Source organism: Lissotriton helveticus, chromosome 4_1 (genome assembly GCF_964261635.1).
Source record: "Lissotriton helveticus chromosome 4_1, aLisHel1.1, whole genome shotgun sequence".
NCBI lineage: Eukaryota > Metazoa > Chordata > Amphibia > Caudata > Salamandridae > Lissotriton > Lissotriton helveticus.
The window spans coordinates 2,064,247,650-2,064,268,015 of NC_136063.1; the positions used below are offsets into that span (position 1 = coordinate 2,064,247,650).

General features: G+C 46.2%; 1 protein-coding gene across 3 annotated transcripts in view; it reads left to right on the top strand.

Moving 5' to 3' along the window:
• The window catches only part of GRIA3 (glutamate ionotropic receptor AMPA type subunit 3), a 1,208,798-nt gene that overhangs the window by 772,681 nt on the left and 415,751 nt on the right, over nt 1–20,366 (top strand). For all 3 annotated transcript variants that reach the window (XR_013610694.1, XM_078688743.1, XM_078688742.1), the window contains exon 7: nt 20,040–20,207. Coding sequence is in view for 2 of the 3 variants with exons in the window: in XM_078688743.1 (XP_078544869.1) it covers nt 20,040–20,207 (168 nt within the window). In the remaining variant the exon portion in view is untranslated. The remainder of the gene's footprint in view (nt 1–20,039; nt 20,208–20,366) is intronic.

The window sequence follows — 20,366 nt, forward strand, 5'->3', positions numbered from 1 at the left end:
CACTCCATCACAGACACTCACTCACAGACTCTCACAGACACTCTCTCACAGACTCTCTCTCACAGACACTCTCTCACAGACACTCTCACAGACTCTCATGAACACTCCCTCACAGACTGTCACAGACACTCTCTTACAGACTCTCACAGACACTCTCTCACAGACACTCTCTCAGACTCTCTAACAGACCCTCTCTCAAAAACTCACACAGAATCTCTCACAGACACTCTCTCATAGACTCTCTCACAGACACACTCTCACAGACACTCTCTCACAGACTCTCACAGACACCCACAGACACTCTCTCACAGACTCTCACAGACACTCTCTCACAGACTCTCTCACAGATACTCCTTCACAGACACTCACTCACAGACTCTCACATACACTCTCTCACAGACTCTCTCTCACAGACTCACAGACACTCTCTCACAGACACTCTCTCACAGACCCTCATGAACACTCTCTCTCAGACTCTCACAGACACTCTCTCAGACTCTTACACTCTCTCGCAGACTCTCACAGACGCTCTCTCACAGACTCTCTCTCACAGACACTCTCACAAACACTCTCTCACAGACTCTCGCTCACAGACTCTCACAGACTCTCACAGACACTCTCTCACAGACTCTCAGAGACACTCTCTCACACTCTCACAGTCACCCTCACAGACTCCCTCTCACAGACAGACTCACTATCACAGACTCACTCTCCCACTCTCTCTCACTGACTGACTCACTCTCTCTCCCTGACTGACTCACTCTCTCTCACTGACTGACTCTCTCTCACTGACTAACTCACTCTCTCTCACTGACTGACTCTCTCACTGACTCTCTCTCTCACGGACTCTCTCTCAAAAACTCTCTCTCACAGACTCTCTCACTGACTGACTCTCTCTCTCACTGACTGTCTCTCTCACTGACTGACTCTCTCTCACTGACTGACTCTTTTCATTGACTGACACTCTCTCTCACTGACTGACTGACTCTCGCTAAAATATTCACTCTCACTAAAAGACTGACTCTCGCTAAAAGACTGACTCTCGCTTAAAGATTGACTCTCGCTTAAAGACTAACTCACTCTCACTGACTGACAATCTCACTGGCTCACTCTCTTTCACTCACTGACTGACTCACTCTCTTACTCTCATTCACTCTCACTCACACTGTCTGACTCTCTGACTCTCTCACTGACTCCCACTCTCTCACTGACTGACTAACTCTCTCACTCTCACTGACTAACTGACTCTCTCACTCACTCTCACTGACTGACTGACTTTCACTCTCGTGTTATTTATGCCCCCATAACAAAAAGAAACACAACACGCAACCATTGGGACAGGCAGATACAAGTTGCCAGCATTGAAAGGACAAAAAAAAAACTCAAGACATTATTTGTAATATTTGTTTAATATGGTCGTTTAGTTGTACATAATGCTTTTTTGGTCATATCTAAGGTAACAAAAATGCTTCTGACACTTCTTTATAATAACTTTTCAGCTTGCTGCAAACTTCTGTACAGCACAGCTTAAAGACATAGGTAAAGTCAATATCTCTGAGTACCCAAAGGCGAGACCGATTGGCTATGCCAATGCTTGGTTTTCTTAGCAGTGTTAATTTTTTTTTCTAAACATTCTTTTTATTGAATAATAGTCAGCTTTAACAAACATGGTCCTCTGCTTACAGCAGTGTTAATTTTAATTAAGTGGTGTCATATCTCTTTCGTATTCAAATAAACACAGTGCTTGAGTGACATCAGTTTCCCTTTAATCACATACATACATGGATGCACTCCTACCATAGTCATGTCTGGGCAAGCTTCCAAGACTTCACTTTAGAGATGGTTCCCCAGGGTTCGGATTGAATGTAGCCAGCACTGATGGCACCTCCATGTTAGCATCGGAAAGGCCATTCCTTTCTTCATTGTATGCAATCTATGCACCTTCCATACCATGGTAACAAGGCTCATAAACTAGTACTGTCTTAATGCAATGATCTAATCCAGATCATCCCAAATCCCAGTTTCAGTCAGGTCCTCTTTGGAAATTCATACAATCTCTCTCCCCACTGACCCTGTATGTTCATGATGATGGATGAATCAACATTATTAGATAAAAAGTAATCATTTCAATGAGCCTTTAGCAATTTATTATGTTCCTTTGAGATGTTAAAGCAGTGTCTTGTTTCCAGTCAACACTGCTCTCTTTGTGGCTGCTAATATATCTACACAGACTCACTCCTTTCATCTAGCTTGAACATTTGACTACTTCATTCTAGCGGGCAGTTCACTGGTTGTAGCTGACATCCTGCCCATGCTTCTATATTAAAGCACTCAGAACCCTGCAAGGAAGAGCACTTAGGCGTGGTTTCCTTCCTACAAACAAACAGCATTCCACAGTGCAAGTGAATGACCAGCTTCATGGTTTTGGTTAAAGAGGTTTAATGAACACATCCATAAAGGGGTGCACCAGGAGACAACTAACCAGTTCTTTTTTTAACTTTAAAAGGAACTACAAATATTCCATGTAAACTTTCCACTTATGACAAGGGGTATGTTCTGTCAAAAAGGCTCAGCTAGATAAATTAATGTAGCTGGTATTATTCTCAGGCACAGCGAACACATCTACACCCAAAGAACTTCCCTTCAATGTCAGGGACTATTAGGGCATGTGTGCTTTTTGAGACCAAAAATATTCTTACTCTTAGCCGTTTTTTGTTTAGCTAGGGCCGCTGTAGGCCATTGGATTACTGAATGACAGAGTAAAACCCCACTCTAGCAGCAACTATAATTATTGTCCAAGTGAAACACAAGCAAACCCAAAATTAACCTGTTCTCAGCACTCTGGTAGCTTGGCTCAAAGCTGTCAGGCTTAACTTAGAGGCAACGTTTAAAGTATGTATGCAGCACTTCAAACAGTAATAAAGTGAAAACACAACACAAGAAAAATTCCACTGCAACCCAAACAAAATGGAGAAAACTTTAATACATTTTTTGAGGCCAAAATGACAGAAATCCAATTTGTGGAGATGGAGATACGCAGTTTTAAAGATTTAGATAAAAGTAGTGCTTAAAAGCACAAAGCTCCAACTGTGGTTATCCGGATACGCTGGACAGGTCGACTGCGCTGGTGAGCAGGCCAGATTCAGGGACCAAATTAGGCTCATTGAACAAAGTATCCTAAATCCTGGTTGCGTGGTGTTGCAAGGTCCCACATCGGAGATGCATCACACAGCGGTGATGTCAGGGCTGCCATACAAGGTCCTGTGATGAGAATGTGTCACACAGAGTGGGTCTTAGAGGCTGCGGGCTGCGATGCAAAGTGGTGCAGCAAGGATGAGTTTCACAGCGATAGTTCAGAGGAGCTGCTGGGCAGTGAGGATGTGTTGCACAGCAGCAATTCCGAGGAGCTGAGAGGTCATGCATTGGGGATGAATCGTGCAGCAGTGGTTTCGATATGAGGCTGCAAAGTGATGTGTTGCACTGCATCAGTTTTGCATTGAGCACAGCTGGACTGGCAGAACATCATCAGGCCCACTTCCAAGACTCTAGAACTGGGGTGGCACCACGTGGAGGGCAAGACTCAAAACAGACAAAGTCCAGGTGCTGATTTCAAGGTGGTTGGAGCCTTTTTTTGTCCCTGAGGCTCTGATGAGGAGGCCAGCCAACTAGGCATTGCAGTCACTCTGGTAGTGGCTGGGTTCAAGAAGCAGATCCAGTCATTCTCCCTCAGGCAGTAGGGCAGCAGACTAGCAGTTCTTCCGGCAGCAGAGTAGCACCGTAATCCTTTTGAGTCTTTCACAGGTCTAGAGGTGTACTGAAGAGTTGGGTCAGAGGGTTCAATATTTATATGTGGTACTAGAATGAAGTAGGAGAAGGTTCTGGAGGTTTCCAATCCCTAAGGTGTTTGAAATTTCCTGTCTTCCTGCCCTGACCTCAGCTTGTCTGTGGGCTCAAAAGACTAGTGCGAAATCCTTTGTGAGTGTGCTAAAGCAGAGCCTTTGTGATATGGGAGCTGACAGCTCCGCTCCCCTGTGTAGTCAGAGATGAGCCATCCTGCCCCATACCCCTTTGTCTCACTGTCTGGGAGAATTACACAAAGACCAACTGCCAGCTACAAGTGACCCAGGATATAGGCTGTAGGCACCAAATTCTTAGAACAAGAAAATTCCAACTTTCCAAAAATGGCACTTTCAGAATTGTGACTTTAAATCCGACTTTACCATTAAAGAGGATTTTAAATTACAATTCTTAAGACAGCAAACTCGACATTCCTACCTTATCCCAATAGAAAGTGATCACTTATTAAATGTAATAAGGTAACACAATGTTATCTTATGGTATAGATAGGCTTCACAGTAGTGAAAAACTAATTTAAGAGTTTTTCACCAGGACATGGAGCTGGAGGTCACGGTGTTCAACTACGCCGATAACCTCCAGCTAATCTTCAATCTTTCCCATTCCCCCTCGTCCGCTCAGAATGTTCAAACCGTTATGCTATTCATTCAGGACTGGATGAACTGCAACCACCTCAAGCTCAATACAGACAAAACTGAGTTAGTCTTGACTGGAGGTGGTTGCAGTCCATGGTCCCCGTCATTTTGGCCCCCTTCACTCGGTGTCCCCCCACTCCCGGTCCCTAAAGTCAAGACCCTTGGGATTTTGCTCAACTCACAACTCTCTGTGCACTCCCAAGTTAGTTCAGTGGTATCCTCCTGCTTCTTTTCCCTCAGGATAATTAGGAAAATATCTCGCTTCTTCTCCCTCCCGGCGTTAAAGGTCATCGTAATGGCTATGGTGCTTTCGCGCCTTGATTATGGAAACATAATCTACAACGGCGCGCCGGCCTACGCCATACATCGCTTGCAGCTAGTGCAGAATCAGGCTGCCCGCCTGATTCACGGATTGCCCAAACACCATCGAGCCACTCCATTGCTGAAGGCACTGCACTGGCTGCCCGTGAGAGAACGATCCCTATTCAAACTAGGCTGCCTCACTTTCCAGGCCAGGATGGGCACTGCCCCCGAGTTCATCAGCTCAGCCATCAGTCCCTACTTACCGGGCAGAGAACTCCGCTCAACCCACATGGCACTTCTGACCATACCCCGCTTCAAGAAAAAGAAAGCTGGCGGGGCAAAATTTGCTACCCTCACACCAGTGTTCTGGAACTCCCTCCCCTTGGCGCACCGCACTTCATCCTCCTATTTAGAGTTTCGGAAAAATCTGAAAACTTTTCTTTTTTCTAGCGCCTTTGCTATTTAGTATGCCTTCCTGCTGCCATCTGCTGGTTGTAATCCTTAAAGCACCATGAAACCGCTCGGTATAAGAGCGCTTAATAAATGTTTTTAAATTCAAATTCAAATTCAAATACATGTAAAACTTAAAAGTACATGTCCAACTTTTTAAATAGACTGCACCCTGCCCTATGGGTTGTTTGGGGTCTACCCCAAGGGTGACTTGTATGTTTTAAAAGAAGGATTAGGCTTGGCAAAAGGTGTACTTTGCCTAGTCAAAATGGCAGTTTAAAACTGCACACACAGGCTGCAATGGCAGGCGTGAGATATGTTTAAATGGCTCCTTAAGAGGATAGCATAATAAGTGCTGCAGACCCACTTGTAGCATTTAATTTACAGGCTCTAAGTACATGTAGTGCATTTTTACTACGGACTTACAGTACATTAATTGTTCCAATTGGGCGCAAGCTAATTTCACGAAGATTAAAGGATACAGCACAAGCACTTTAGCACTGTTTAGCAGTTGTAAAGTGTGTGGAGTCCTATAGCCAAGAAAAACTTGTTCAGCAAAAACAGGAGGAGTAAGGCAAATTTTTTCATGGAAGACCACCCTAAGGGTCACAGGTCTAACAGCCAATCAACAGTCAAGTTTTTTTGAAATCACAAAGAAAGCATTGGCGAAGTCAAAAGACTGGCAGCCAGTGCCAGACCTATGGATTTCCCAATGGCTGTTTTGAGAGTTAGTCTTTGAATGAAGCCAGAAGTTTAAAAGTGGTGTTGTGATGAATCTAGATTGCATGCACCAATTTAAGGCAGAATAAGGGGGGGTATAGGTAACCCTTAATGAGAAGGGTAAGTAGTAGGAAGTGGTAAAACCACATGCATGTTCACCACTACTATGTGGTAATTCTGACACAGTACCCCTGCAATTACAAGTTATTCCCCATGGAATTGATAATTACTCTGTGGGACTTACTTTTCTGATCATTATTACGCACAGAATTCCCAATTCCATGGAGCGCATAATTACCTCATGGTAAAATTTTGTCTGATTCTCCCACATCTGGGAAAAACTGGTGTGGGAAAACTTGCCCACTTGGAATCAGGCGGTGCAAAATTCCAAGAGGTAATACTTCCGTCTGACTCATAATTGGGACCATAGAGGGGAGCCTTGGGAGAAATGTTGGGAAATGATTTAGTGGCTGGGCTTTTATTAAAGCTACTGTAGCAGCAGTGAGTCTAAAATTATACTGGACAAATACACAGGACACTATACCAGATAACGTGATGCATAAGAAAGTCTATTTTTTGTTAGATAGTGAAATAGAATTTCGGAGCTGAATAATGGGAAGTTGGACCACGATGAAGGAGGCAGTGGAGGCTCCTCCACTAAGGCGGAGGAACATCACCCACAGTTTTTTTTCAGCACTATAAGAAAAAGTAAAATGATACCTCAGTTATTATCATTTTATTGTGTTCCTTATTAGTGCACGGCAACTAAGCGTTGCAGGGTGGGGATGACAGAGCAGTCAAGGAGTGGTTTGACCCCACTCCTAAGTGCACAATGACTGTTTGACACAAGAATTCACTCGGGTTAAAAAACAATATTAACACACTTGTATCTAATAGAAGAAATAAATTGAAATATATCATGAAATGCAAAATGTCAACTGCGCCTTTAAGATAAAACAGTGGGAATATATGTGCTAGTTTCGAAGCCAGGCTCAGTTTGCAGTTTTCATTAAGGAAGCAGGTAGTTTGTATTATTAATCTGGACTGTAATCAAGGCCTTCAGTCAAAGTAAGTGCTCAACCTTGACACAATTTCAGATTTGTGGAGATCTATTGAATTTCTGCCTATTGTTACTAATTCCCTTTCCAGATCACATCGAGGACTATTTTTTGACTTTACATAATTTCATAATGTTAATTGCCAGGATGTGACCCCGACCGAGTAACAGATCCAAGTAGGGCAACGTGCTCATAGGATGTTATATAAAGGGCTTTATTAAAAATGTCCTACTTTGTGGCTTACAGCTATCGTTTTTTTAGGTCGCGCCTGCGATTGCAGGGGCGAAAGCCCCTGCTGTCGCAAAGTGCAGGGGCGAAAGCCCCTGCTGTCGCAAAGCGATCTATTGCAATCATTTCAGTCATTTTGCCTGTCAAGGACTAGGCAGAGACAACAGACTGTCACGAGCACGCAGCCGGCCGGAATCGGATCAGGTCACGCGCTCCGATCCCGGCCGGCTGTTCACAACACATGCACACGCAGGCACAGGCAGGCACACACGCAGGCACAGGCAGGCACACACGCAGGCACAGGCAGGCACACACGCAGGCACAGGCAGGCACACATGCAGGCACAGGCAGGCAACCACGCAGGCACAGGCAGGCAGGCACACACACACTCACCGTATCTGCCTCAGAGTGCGCCCCCGCACGTTGGATCTGGTTGGGGTGTGGCTGTAAGAAGCTACCGTGGCTCAGTGGAACTACCCGTGGGATGTACTCTACTGCGAGGTGCTCTCGCAAAGGGTCAGTGGGTCTGGGATCTCACCTGTTCTGCCGCCGCTCCCAGCGCCTCTCTCCAACGTCGCTGGTTTGCCCGAATGGCCGCAGACACCTGCAGGGCTGTGTCATAGCCGGGCGCTGCACTGGGGGCCTGCGGTAAAGCCGCCACACGGGTCCGAGGCCCCAGCAGTCGCCGCCCCATGCCGGGCCGTGCAGGAAACCGCCACCGAGAGCTGTGAGCCATCTGCGGCCGCTTCCGAGGGACTGAGCAGCAACAACACACGGCGGAGCGGGAAGGTGCGCCCCGGAACGTGCATGAGTATATCCCCTACGTCATTACATTTGCCTTCCCATCTGAGGTTAGAGAGGCTTGGAACGCACGCTTCACTTATAGTTCCTCCTTGTGACAGCGTGCGCCGGAAGCGCAACATTGGCGGTTGAAGTGTGTGCTGCTTGCAGCTTACAGCTTACACTCTCGGGAGAATGCCTGGGGCTGTGATGGCTGAGAGTCCGGTGAGCTTCAGGAAGATGCTGGAGCAGAGCGAGGAGCAAGAGCTAGAGGTAATGCAGGATTGTGACACGAGCTATTGGATTTGTTGTTGTAAGGGCAACTCTCGACGCGGGCTAAAATGTAATCGTGTGCGACACGAATAGACAATTGAGGCGAACTCAATCCAGGTTATTCACACGCATGTGTGCCTTTTTAAAATCAACGTCCTACTACATGGCGGAATGTTATAGTTACTAAATAAATAGGCATACTTGCTTTCAAACACCTGGGACTTATTGTACAGCTCGCTGACATGCCGAAGGTGTTTACCCAGTATGCAGCGCTTTTACTGAGATGGAAAAGGTGGAGTTCTCAAAAGGGACAAGGCCATGAAACAGTATTCCTGTAAAGGAGCTTGGCATCTGTAAAGAAGGGCATGGCCTTATAGAGGGGACCAGAATCCTCACAAATTCATAAACTGTTCTTTCACCAAATTCTAAGCAACAGTATAATTCAATGTATGCAGAAACATTTGTCTGTGCCATTAGGAATTGTAAGTATGAAAGGATTTTGGGGGGGGGGGGGGGAGAATACAGTTATTTTTTTAAAACTTACACATTTAATGAGCTAGTTCTACAAACTGCCTATTTTCATACTCTGCATTCAAAAGTTTAGCGTTTGGAGGAGACATTTTCACTTTCGACTTTCGGTTTGAAAACATTATGCATAGATATGATGCCTAATAGCTATCCTAAATGTTTTGTTTAATTCTGAAAGTCAGGGCAGCCATGGGAAAGTGAGTAACTAGTAGTACTGTTTGGAGGGCTAAAAAACTACTCAAAGAAAAAGCAGCAATGATAGTGAGTGAGCCCTTTGGGTGCAAGGCAGCCAGAGAGACGCATGCAGCTTTGTGATAGCAGTGTGGGAGATAGGAATGTTTATGCATTTGTTAGAGCCACGAGTTTATCACAGTGACAGAGTAACAACTAGAAATAAAATATAAATAAAAAACAACACTCAACAAAGCTTTGCATCCGTTGCAGTGAATGCTCTGTCTCAGTAACTGCGGATAAAGAAGAATTTTCACTGAACACTTTATTCTCTGTATTACATCTCTTTTTTAGTCTGATCAGCCGAAAATTTGCCCTAAGACCTCATCAGTTAATCATTGCCTCAGTGTTACATTTATAGCCTCACTCTGCCCACCTCGTGAAAATTCCATACATGCGGTTTCAGATCACTGTCCATGATCATAGCTTGTGATCGCATACTTAACGAAGTCCCCCCCTCGAAGTTCCATCCAAGGCTGGGGAAGGGTGATACCTCACCGAGGACATATGTTTCATCCTGAGGGCAAGAGACACAAGCATTGGCATAGCCAATAGGTCTCGCCTTTGGGACCCTATAAGTATTTAATTAAGCAGCACAATATCCTTGGTGTAACACCAACTGTTGTATGGCTAAACACTTATAATGTCCCAAAGGCGAGACCTATTGGCTATGCCAATGCTTGTTAATACTTGTGTCTTTATATGCAATTGTATTATGTATTATTATGTATTTATGTTTCAATATATTATATTATAGAGCCTTGTCTGTATAATTTCATATTATTTAAAAAGTATAAAGCTAAAAAAATCCCTATTCCGATATAGAATAACAGAAAATCGTTAGCTCCTATTTCAATAATATCAGGGAGTGCCCCCTGCCTTGAGAAAAGGCAGGGCACGAATCTAATCTCCATTTGCAAAGCCTGCCAAGGTTTCTTAGCAATCAGACAAAAATGCAGTGCTTTCAAAATTATGCACACTGTTTTTTTTATTTGGCACCGAAATTGCCTGGAGACTGAAACCCTGGTGTTTAATTTAATCATCTTCTCTGCAGTTTTCCTGCGCGCCGATGTGAGCGCACTCATGCATGTGCAAGTGGGAGTCAAATAAGGTGGAAAACATTGATCCTTTGGCATGAATTGCAATGGACTCTATTAAGGTTGCATTCCATGTTTTATTTAGTGCTTAAAATAATTACAACCTTGTAGGCTTTGTGTGCTGGCGCATCAGACACGTGTTACAGAGTGTTTTGATACGAGGCTGAGGTTTGATTGCTTTCCTTTTATTCTTCGTGCTCTCTCCTTTTGCAGAAGATGTATCCGAGGCTATTAGCTTATTTTGTAAAATGGCGAGTCAATAATGGAAAGCAGAGGGTTTTACTGACTTAAGTGGAAAGAGGGGGGCGGCCAAGTTGATTTCAATGCTGTTGGTGGAAATTCGATTTGTTTTTTGTTATGTCATCTTATGTTATGGTGTGTCATCTTTTTTTTTGTTTCGTAATTCATTATTGAAAATCGAAGGTGAACATTTTTTTTTTTTGTGGGTTTTATAAAGCGCGTAGTAACCCGGAAGCATCCCAGCGCTAAAACCAAAACAGCAGAGTTTGAGGGGGTTGAGCGGGAAGAGGGGGGTTTAGGGGAAGAGAAGTGTTTTCAGGAGTTTCCGGAAACGGAGATGACAACATATCGATATAAGTAAAGCACAGCGTGGCAGACTCCCAGGGGCTGTTGGCGGCACAGGTATGAGTGTGCTATTAAGAAGGAGAACTGCATAGACCACAAGGGAGGGAGGGAGGGGATTGGGCCACACCTGGGACAAGGAACAAGTGGCAGGAGGGAAGAAAGGAGGGAAGGATGGGGTGGGAAAATAAGGAGGGGGAAATGGGTTAAAAAAAATATCAAAGAGGTAGACTTTATCCACAGAGCGGGACCTTAGAGTTGATAATGTGGGAGTATTCCCCAATTTTAGAACCTGTGAGAGACAATAGAATAGTCCGGGGGGATTGGATATGTTCAGTGATAAGGGGTCTACGTCCATCAGTGGGTGTCATACAGTAGGTTGTAGTGGCAAATTTTCTCCAAGGGGGTGAAGTGAGGGGGGTGAGGAAGGAGAGGAGGAGAGGGGTAGGGGAGAAATGGGTCTCTTGGGAGTAGGCTGGCTTGAATGCATACTGTGTATAATAACCAGCACCCCTCACCATTCATAGTAATGGGATGAGTTAGGCAGAGTAAACCTTGGAGAAGGGGGAGGAGTTGGACCTATGGAATATTGGGCATGTAAAGAAGGGGGTGTTGATTGAATATGCTAGCTGGCCATGGATGAGTGAGGATACCATCTCCTTGCCTGAAGGGGGAGGGGGAGTCAAGGAGGAGGAGGGGCATGGGGGAAAGTGGGGATGTGGGTTGGAAGGTGGGAGTAAGGAGGCCAGGATAGGGGGTAATGCAAGTGTGGGAAAAAAGGGGGTAGGGGAGGGGGAAGGTGCTTGCACACAGAGATGAGTGTGGGATGGGGTAACAGGGATGGGGAAGAGGGTGGAAGAAGGGAGGGGTAAAGAGGGGACAATTAATTGGGGGAGGAGCAGAGACAGCAAACATTCAGGTTTCTCAGAGGAAAGGGGCCCATGTTTGTTGGAACACCTCCTCCTGGTCTTACATGCCTTATATTACAAGTTCGTGGGACGCAGTTTGAACCATTGCTACCATCCAGTCCTCCTGCGAGGGAGGGTTAGGCAATCTCCACTGTCTTAAAATACAAATTTTGGCTGTACAGAGCGCAGTGTGGAAAAGGCGGCATTGTGGGCACGCGATATCGGGGGAATCCCTAAGATCATGTAGTAGTAAGGTAGAAGGGGTAACTGGGAGTCCGAAGGATATTGTTTCACTTAGAGTATCCCCTGTGTAAGCCCAGAACCACTGTATAGAAGGCCATTCGAATAGGATATGGGGATTGTCAGAGTTTACTTCCGGGTATCTCCAGCACTTAGAGTGTGGTAGTAATCCTGCTCATTGCAGTATCAATCGCATCCAATACCAGTCATGTAAAGTTTTGAAAAGACAGAATTTCAAACAGGCTTTCTGAGAAACGGGCTTCTCTTCTGTCTAGGGCTTCCAGGATATACGGAAAGTCTTCTTATTCAATGGTGAAGTGGAGGCACTCCTGCTGTTTCTCGCGAAGGCCTCCAAGGAGTCGTAGTGAATATAAGTGGTTAGTTAGTTCACGATGCAATCCCGACATCACGCCCTTGTGCTGTCCCCATATCAGGAGATTGTCCAATATTGGCAAGGGTTTCAATGTTCAAGAATAGGGACCCAGGCATCGTCTGAAGCAGTGCTGGAGTTGTAGGTGTCACCAAGCTTCTTGTGATGGGAGACAGAATTCCTCACTAAGCAAGGCAAATGATTTTAACTTCCCATTCAATATGACCTGGTCCAGTGTCTGGATTCCTCTCGATTTCCAACTAGGCCAGAGAAGCGCATGACCGTTTATTCAGATGCTCTCATTTCCCCAAAGTGGGGCTTTAGAGTGCAAACGATGGGTGACCCCTAGAAGACGGTGTGCTCAATGTCATGCTTGAAATGTAGACTCCATAAATGGATGTGGAGGGGATGTTCATGGGGTGTGGGCTCCATAGAAAAATTCAAGGTCATCATCACGATCAAGTAGTGAGTGTTCCACTGCTACCCATTGTAGGGGCCAGGCGTACCTGGGAGTAAATAGGCTAATTGCAAAAGGTGCAGTGCTATAGAGTAAATCTCCAGAGATGGTAAACCCAAACCACTGTGGGAGCGGCAAGCTATTAATTTGGCAATGGCTGGGCGGGGGCGAGTGGATCCCCAGACAAAGGTCCGTACACAGGCATCTATGCGATGCAGTATGGATAGAGGCACTACAATCTGTAGCATTCCTAGAGAGTAGGTGAAGCGAGGTAACGTGACCATCCTTACAGCCCGCACTCTACCCCACATGGAGAAACCCAGGAGTGACCATTTGGCGAAATCGGTTTCCATTTGTGCTATGAGGGATGATAGATTATCCAAGACTATTCCTTCCATGCCTCGGTTGACCAAAATCCCCGGATATTTTAAGTGCGACAATTTCCAGCAAAAGGGGTAACCATCAATCAAGGCTTTTGTAGTACCCGAAGAAAGTGGGAGAACCTCGCTTTTGTCCCAATTCACCTTATAGCCGGACAGGACCGCAAACCTGTCAAAACTCTCTAACCGGGCTGGCAGAGAGTGAGAGAGATCCTTGAGAGTAAGAAGGATATCATCAGCATATAGGTATAGTTTGAATACACCTTCTGCTACAGGTTTACCCTGTAGCCATGGTGAGTGTTGAATGAGGGAGGCAAGGGGTTCCATAGCCAACAGGAACAGGAGGGAGGGAGGGGGCAACCTTGACAGATGTCCCTTCAGATCGGAAAAGTATCTGAAATAAATCCTCAACAGTTGACCTGGGCTAAAGGGTTTCAATATAGCAAGCGCACGTTGGAGATAAACTGGTCGCCTAGGTCAAGCGTTTCATGGTGGCAAAAAGGTAACCCCAGTCAATGCGGTCAAACACTTTTTCCGCGTCAAGGGAGAGAGCCACCACATCTTCTGGCATCTCTCTTGCAGTCCACAAAGTATAGGATAATGTTTGGGGGTGGTTCCTGGAAGAACGGCCTGGGACAAACACACCCTGTGCGTGGTGGATGAGGGACGGGATAACTTTACGAAGTCGTGCCGCCAAAATGCTAGACAAGAACTTAACATCCCCATTTATGAGGGAGTTGGGGCGATAACTCCCACAAAAAAGTGAGTCTCTGCCAGGATTGTGAATGACCACAATTATCGCTCTATTAGAAATAGGGCCTAGTGAGGCTGTTTGAGCAGCCTCATGAAAGACGACATGTAGAGTGTCAATTGCCTCTTCTCAGAACGCAGCTGGGTCTTGCCCTGGGATGAGCGATATCTCTGGATCTTCTATCGCCATGCCTTACAGCCTGGTGAGACTAGAACCAGGCTCTATCTCCCTGGTTACTTCTGTCCAGGGGGCCTATCCTATCTAAGAGCTTGTTTCCATTAATAAGCGGTTTAGGTTAGGGAGAAAGGACCGTTTGGCCCGGGGCATATACTGAACCAAAACAGGGTTCTGTCCTCTAGTTTTAACTTAGCAAAAACATATCTGCCGTCCGGGCAACTCATGTTTTGAAAGTTGTGAGTGGTAAGTATTTGCCCAAGAGAATAGCCACTCCACATTTCCGTGGGTGACTCACCCTGGTGGAGGTCTGAGTCATCAAGCCGCAATGGATTACTCTTTCCTCCCATTCTCAGCGCAGCTTGGACTATTTGAAAGCATCCGAGTGTGTCTCTTGTAAAAGGGTAATATCTGCTCTTTTCATTAGCAGATAAGAGAATACTTTCCTACGCTTGTTGTAATGTTTGAGACCGTTGACATTCCATGAGACAGTGCATAATGGGTGGGAGGAAAAAGGAGCAGTCACTGCCATATATGCACTGGGAATTGAAAACAAGGTTGGTTGTTAAGGGTTAGAGGGTGGAGGGGAGAAGGGTTGTTAGATTATGGGGAAAGGGCAAGAGTAGGAAGGAGGGAAGAGAGGTGGAAGCTGCATGGGTGAGGGGGTATCTGGAACAGATGTGGACAGAAATCGGGGAAGAGTCTATGCAAGGGTAGGGAGGAGAAAGGAAAGGAGAGGGGAGGGGAGGGAAATCTCCGGGAAAGGGGAAGGGCCAAAGATAAAGGCAATAATACTCTCAAATGGTTCCTAATAGACTGGGAGGTTGGGAGGGAAAGGGTCACTTGCGTGCAGGGGTAAGTGGGGAGGAGGGGGAGCAAGGCTTGGAAGAAGCTGGAGGGGGTGGGGAGGATAGAAGGAGCAGATGGACTGCCCAAGAAAGGCTTAGCACTCGGGGTATGGGACTTGTCTCTGCGGGTCTAAGCTTTTAGGCTATGCGAGGTGGAGGAGCCACTTCGGGTGGCAGTGTCAACAGGGAGACGCACTAATGCAATGATAATGTCGATTTTGGGGTTGAGGGTGTTCGGTCCATAATATAAAGATTAGGTTAAAAATAGAGGGGGGCGTATGCATCACAAAAGTGCAGTGGGAATGGAGAAGAAGGGATCAGTGTGAGGGAGAAGGGGGAAATGAAGCTTACAATATGGAGAGTACAGGCAAACAAGTTTTACAAAACAAAGCGAAGGTAATTTAACTTTATCATGAGTACATGTTAACATGGGGGTGAGAGAAGGGATCAGGAAAAGAGGAACATTATAGAACAAATAATGCATAACAAGTAAGCAGGTACTCAGGTACTCAGCAGGTCGTCTTCTTCAGCGGGCGTCAGGGCAGCAGGGTTCAATCTTCTCATGGATGCAGGTAGGTCGATCAGCCACAGTTAAGGACACACCTTACTCAAATGAGGAGGGCTTAAGAGGAGACCGTGATTTGTCCCTTTCTCTTTCACTGCCTGTAGAGCCTGTGCTCTATCTCCCAGGCAGCGAAGGGGTCGGTCTGGGTCTCGTCCCCTACTCTGGGATCTGCCTGAGTTGCGTCGGGCCCGCTAGAGGGCATCGGAGAGTTCGATGATGGGGGTTGGGATTTGAACTCCGGTAGAGACGCAGTACATTTCATATTTTGAGGAAGAAGACTGTCCAGGAATTGTCGAAGGTCTTCTGGATTGAAGAATTCTTTGGATATTCCCATGTTGGGGATCTGCAAACGGGGTCTGAGAGAGGATGGCTTTGCGACGGTCATTAGTTTCTTTTGAGAAATCTGCTGCCATCCTGATCCCATGACCTTCGAATGCATACGGGCTATGGGTGCTGGCCACCATATTCAATTGACGAGCCTTTTCATGACTTTGGAAGCAGATGATGAGTGGTTGCGGAGCATTTTTTTTCCGGTATTGGGTGATCCAATGCGATGAGCTCTCGGCATCTCCAATGCAAAGTCAAAAGTGAGACCTGTGAGCTTTGGAAGGGCTTCTCTGCGAAAGGATTTGGCATCTGATCCTTCTATCTTCTACAGAAAGCCCAAAAAGCGGACATTGTCCCAGCGACTTCTGGCTTCCAGGTCTACCACTTTGCTCCTAAGGAAGTGAAGTTCTTGGTCTCTGTTCTGTAGAATATCAAGACGGTTCTCTACTACTACCATCCGGCTCTGGAGTCCAGCGATGTCTATTCAGATGGATTTAGTCTCCGTCATGAGGGCAAATATGGATGTCTCCATGCCCTCCAACCGTCGGCCCACAGCAGAAATTTCCTGGAGCATCCGTTCCATGGTGGAGTCCGGTGAGTTTGCCATCATACGGTTAGGTGGTTTCTGAGTCAAGGGGGTGACACTATGTGTATCTGAGGTGGGGTGGCCCTGGTTTAGAGCTTCTGTAAAGAGGAGCTGTCTAGCTGGTTTCCCAGATCCCTTGCTAGAATGTGTCGATCCTCAGGTACGTAGGTGCTTCGCTCAACTGATGTCTACAGTGCAGTGGATAGCAAACCTAGATCCATGTGGAGCAGGCAAGGAGAGAGTGCTGATGTGGTGATATCTCTTTAGCCCTCGTATGTGGCTCCACCAGGCAGTGGACCGACTAGGTGAGGGGAGCTACATTGAAGAGGGCTGAAGGATACACCGCAGATGCAGGAGGTTTAAGGAGAGACCTCCCTCTGAAAGAGTCCAGATAGCCCGTATTTTGCCCCAGGAATGAATATGGCAGGCCCAAGTTTGCCTCAGGTTACAGGGTAGAGGTAGGGTGTATGGTGGGAAGGACTATTGAAGGGCAGCGAGTAGCAACTTCTGGAGGGACATAAGACTATACCTCCATGTTGCTTTTTGTGCTTCCGGGTCCCTGATGAGGCTATCTTTTTCACTCTATAAGCTTGACGTTGAGGGTCAACCCACCTGTGGAGGCGGCAGTCCGAAATGGCCAGTGTGGGGCCAAAAAGGGTTTAGGTGGGCCTCCAAAAGCATAAGGTGGTCCTTTGGTGGTCCATCTTTCCAGGGTGTTTCCGTGCAGGGTAGGTTCCTTCTAGAGGGCCATTACTGAACCCACTTGTATAAGGGCCGGTGATCAGTGCACTCGATCACTCACTCACTACCGGTGTATAGACATTGTGGATATGGAAAAGGGGAAGTGCATAGTGTTGGGTCTCGTATCCGTAAGACCCTGCAACTGGCGATAGTCGCTTTATAGCACAGGTCGTCAGCGGCCATAAATCTTAGCAGCCATCCTGAGGTCAATGATAACGCTGTATAGGCACGCCAGAACCAGGTGCAGTAGGGCAGGGCAGGCTTCTGTGAGTTAGATGACCCTGTTCTAGTGATTTTACATGGCGACACCCGACCACTTCTTTGTGCGCCGCTGTAGTATCACGTTGTAGCCGAATAAATAGGAGTCACCGCAGGCGTACCATATCACATTGCCCTGCTAGTACTGTGGGCTTTGCTATCAAGGAGGTAGAGAACGGGGCTATCTAAGACAACAAGAGGTCTTCACCGACTTCTGTGTAATGGGCGAAGGGGGAGTGTCAATGTAAGGCACTTCGTAGCTCGTAGGGCAGGTTAGCCGCATCCCGAGCATCAGTGTAATCGCCCATTAACCGTAATTCTTATGCGGCAGCATAGGCCCAGTCTGTCTTGCCTGAATTGAGATCCGGACTGGGGTACTGTGCGTTGCTAAGCTGACCTTAGAAGCATTTAGGCTCCACTCTGGAGTTGTCGGCAGTTACAGTCTGGCAGGGGGCCTGGATTAATCAAACAGGCTCCTCAGATCTGGTGGCAGCACAGTCCATCCTGACTGAGGTGGGTGCCAAAACGGAACACCGCACACAACAGTGCTGCCTTGGGAAGCAAGACTCAGCTTCAGAGTTATCGGGAAGCTTGAATTTACTGCGCACGTTCCTCATAGATTCATCTCATCGGCTCTGTATGATTTTGTAGGCCGCAATCTTCCACCCGTTAGGCCTTGCTCAGCTCCCTTCCCGAAAATGTCGCTTGGGGCTATTATTTGACATAAGGGCTTCTGTCATATCAACCTCTGCCTCTTGGCTATCTGAAATCAGGGCTTAGACCAACATTGGGTTCCCAAAAAGCTCTCTCGCCACCGTCTGGGGCTCCTCACAGCACGGAGTTCCATAATTAAGCGGCCATCTTGCTACATGGCAGTCCACCCCCCATGGTATGTCATCTCATGTTATGTCATATCATCTTATGATATGCCATTGTATATCATCTTATTTTGTGTTATCTAATGCTTTTTAATGAGGAATTACTGGAGAAATCTGACCTAGGATTGCCAATTCTACTGGAAATTCCTAATTTTCTAGTGAACTCTCAAGATTCAACTTGTAATGGCCAGGATTTTTGCAACCCCTAGATGTACCATTACTGTTGTCATCATTACCAGGGCTATTTTCTGGGCTGTTTATAATGATGTCCATATTTCCTGGGTCTCCTTCCACCAGTGTTTGTTTCAGTAGCGGCTGCTATCGGGCAGTAGTGGTGAGGCAGGTGTTAAAAAAATGAAAAGGGGGAAAGAAATTGCTTACCTCCCTGACGGCCGCCTTTTCTCCAACCTCATCCTATTCAGTCAACAAAACAGGAATCACCCAGGCTCCCGACTCTCTTGACCAATCACAACTCTGCCTTACAGCAGCGTTGTCATTGGTCTGAGGACTGTGGTTCGGCGCTCAGAAAGGGGCTGGGACTGGGACTGGGAGGCTGGGCATGTTCTCCACCAGGCTGCACTGCCCTACACGGCCAGTCAAACCGCCATGCGCACATAGGAGAGTGCCACCACTCCTCCCTCCTCTCTGTGGGAAGCGCAGCTCCACCCCGCCTGCACCTTTACCTAGGTAATAGTGAAAACCAAACAGATAACAACAGTGTTAGCCTTAGCCGAGGAGCCATTCTTGGTTAGTTTGCATGCTTTCTTGACTCAAAGTCAATGTCTGTGATTCCATGTGCCTGTGATCATGTTTCACTCAATTTGTGTCTCTCTTTGTGCAAAATTTCTGCATAAACATTTAAGGCGCACTACAGTCTCACAGTTAATTTCTCTTCTTAAGGTAACATGGTTGGTAAGTTCTGGCAGGTTAGGCTAACTTTTTGTAGGTAGGTTAATCATTCAGAAAACGACAGGTTAAAGGGGCAGTCGGTTCCTTCTATACAATGACTGTTACCTTGTTCTTTTAAACTATTCACAATAAAATGAACACACGTATGCATACAGTTGTGACTGGAGCACTGTACACAGAGGATTCTCATTGTGGAGATTCCACACCCAGTGCGGAGACACCCCCACATCTGCGGGGCCTCAGCCACGAGCCCCAGAAGCCTTTTGTGAATCAAGCCCAGGGAGTAGGATGTATAGAAATCCCAAGTCAATTTGCAAATATGAATTTCTGCAAGCTTACTACACTGCTTGTGAATAATTTACTCTGCATAGGAACATGAGCAGATAGAGAGGAAAGGGTGAGGACATATGCTGACACAATTTGTACATGTATGGTACGCCAAGCTTACTACACTGTATGTAGATAAAGCACTATGCATTATTATAGGACCAAAGACGTTTATGGGGGAGAAAAATGTACTACTGAACATCCTAACAGATAAGGACTCGTATATGTCACTTATTGTCAGTGTCATCTTAAGTATTTTTGGGGCCTCTGCCAAGATATATTTTGAGGCCCAGTTCAGAGCAACTTTGAATTTTATTACCCATTTTCTGATAATGCAAGCTTGCAAGATGCAAACCAACATTAAATTATATATGTGGGGTCACCCAAAAAAAGAAATGGTAGAGGTTGAGATGGACAAATAGAATTGATAGAGAGCATAACATCACTATCCCAGTGTGGCCCTAGGAAAATAGGGGCTGTGAGCAATTGCCCACTTTGACCATGCCTTAACACGTCTCTGCTTGTTATCCATGTCAAGAGTACAGTGTATCACAGTATGTCATTTTCATTTATATTTCAGTACACATCTGCTTTGACCCATGATGCTGTTCTGGTTATCGCCGAAGCCTTCCGCTACCTGAGGAAGCAGCGAGTGGATGTATCCAGAAGAGGTAGTGCAGGTGACTGCCTCGCGAATCCAGCCGTACCCTGGAGCCAAGGAATCGATATAGAAAGAGCACTGAAAATGGTAATGCTCAACATACTGAAAGTAATATTGGTATCTCTCACTTCGTGCCTTTCTTCCCTCCTAGATGTTTGAGTGTACTACTTTTCATTCAGCCGTAGGCTGTATACTGTCTCATGTTATGGTGAATCATGCTATTATTTTATTTTTTAACACCGAATA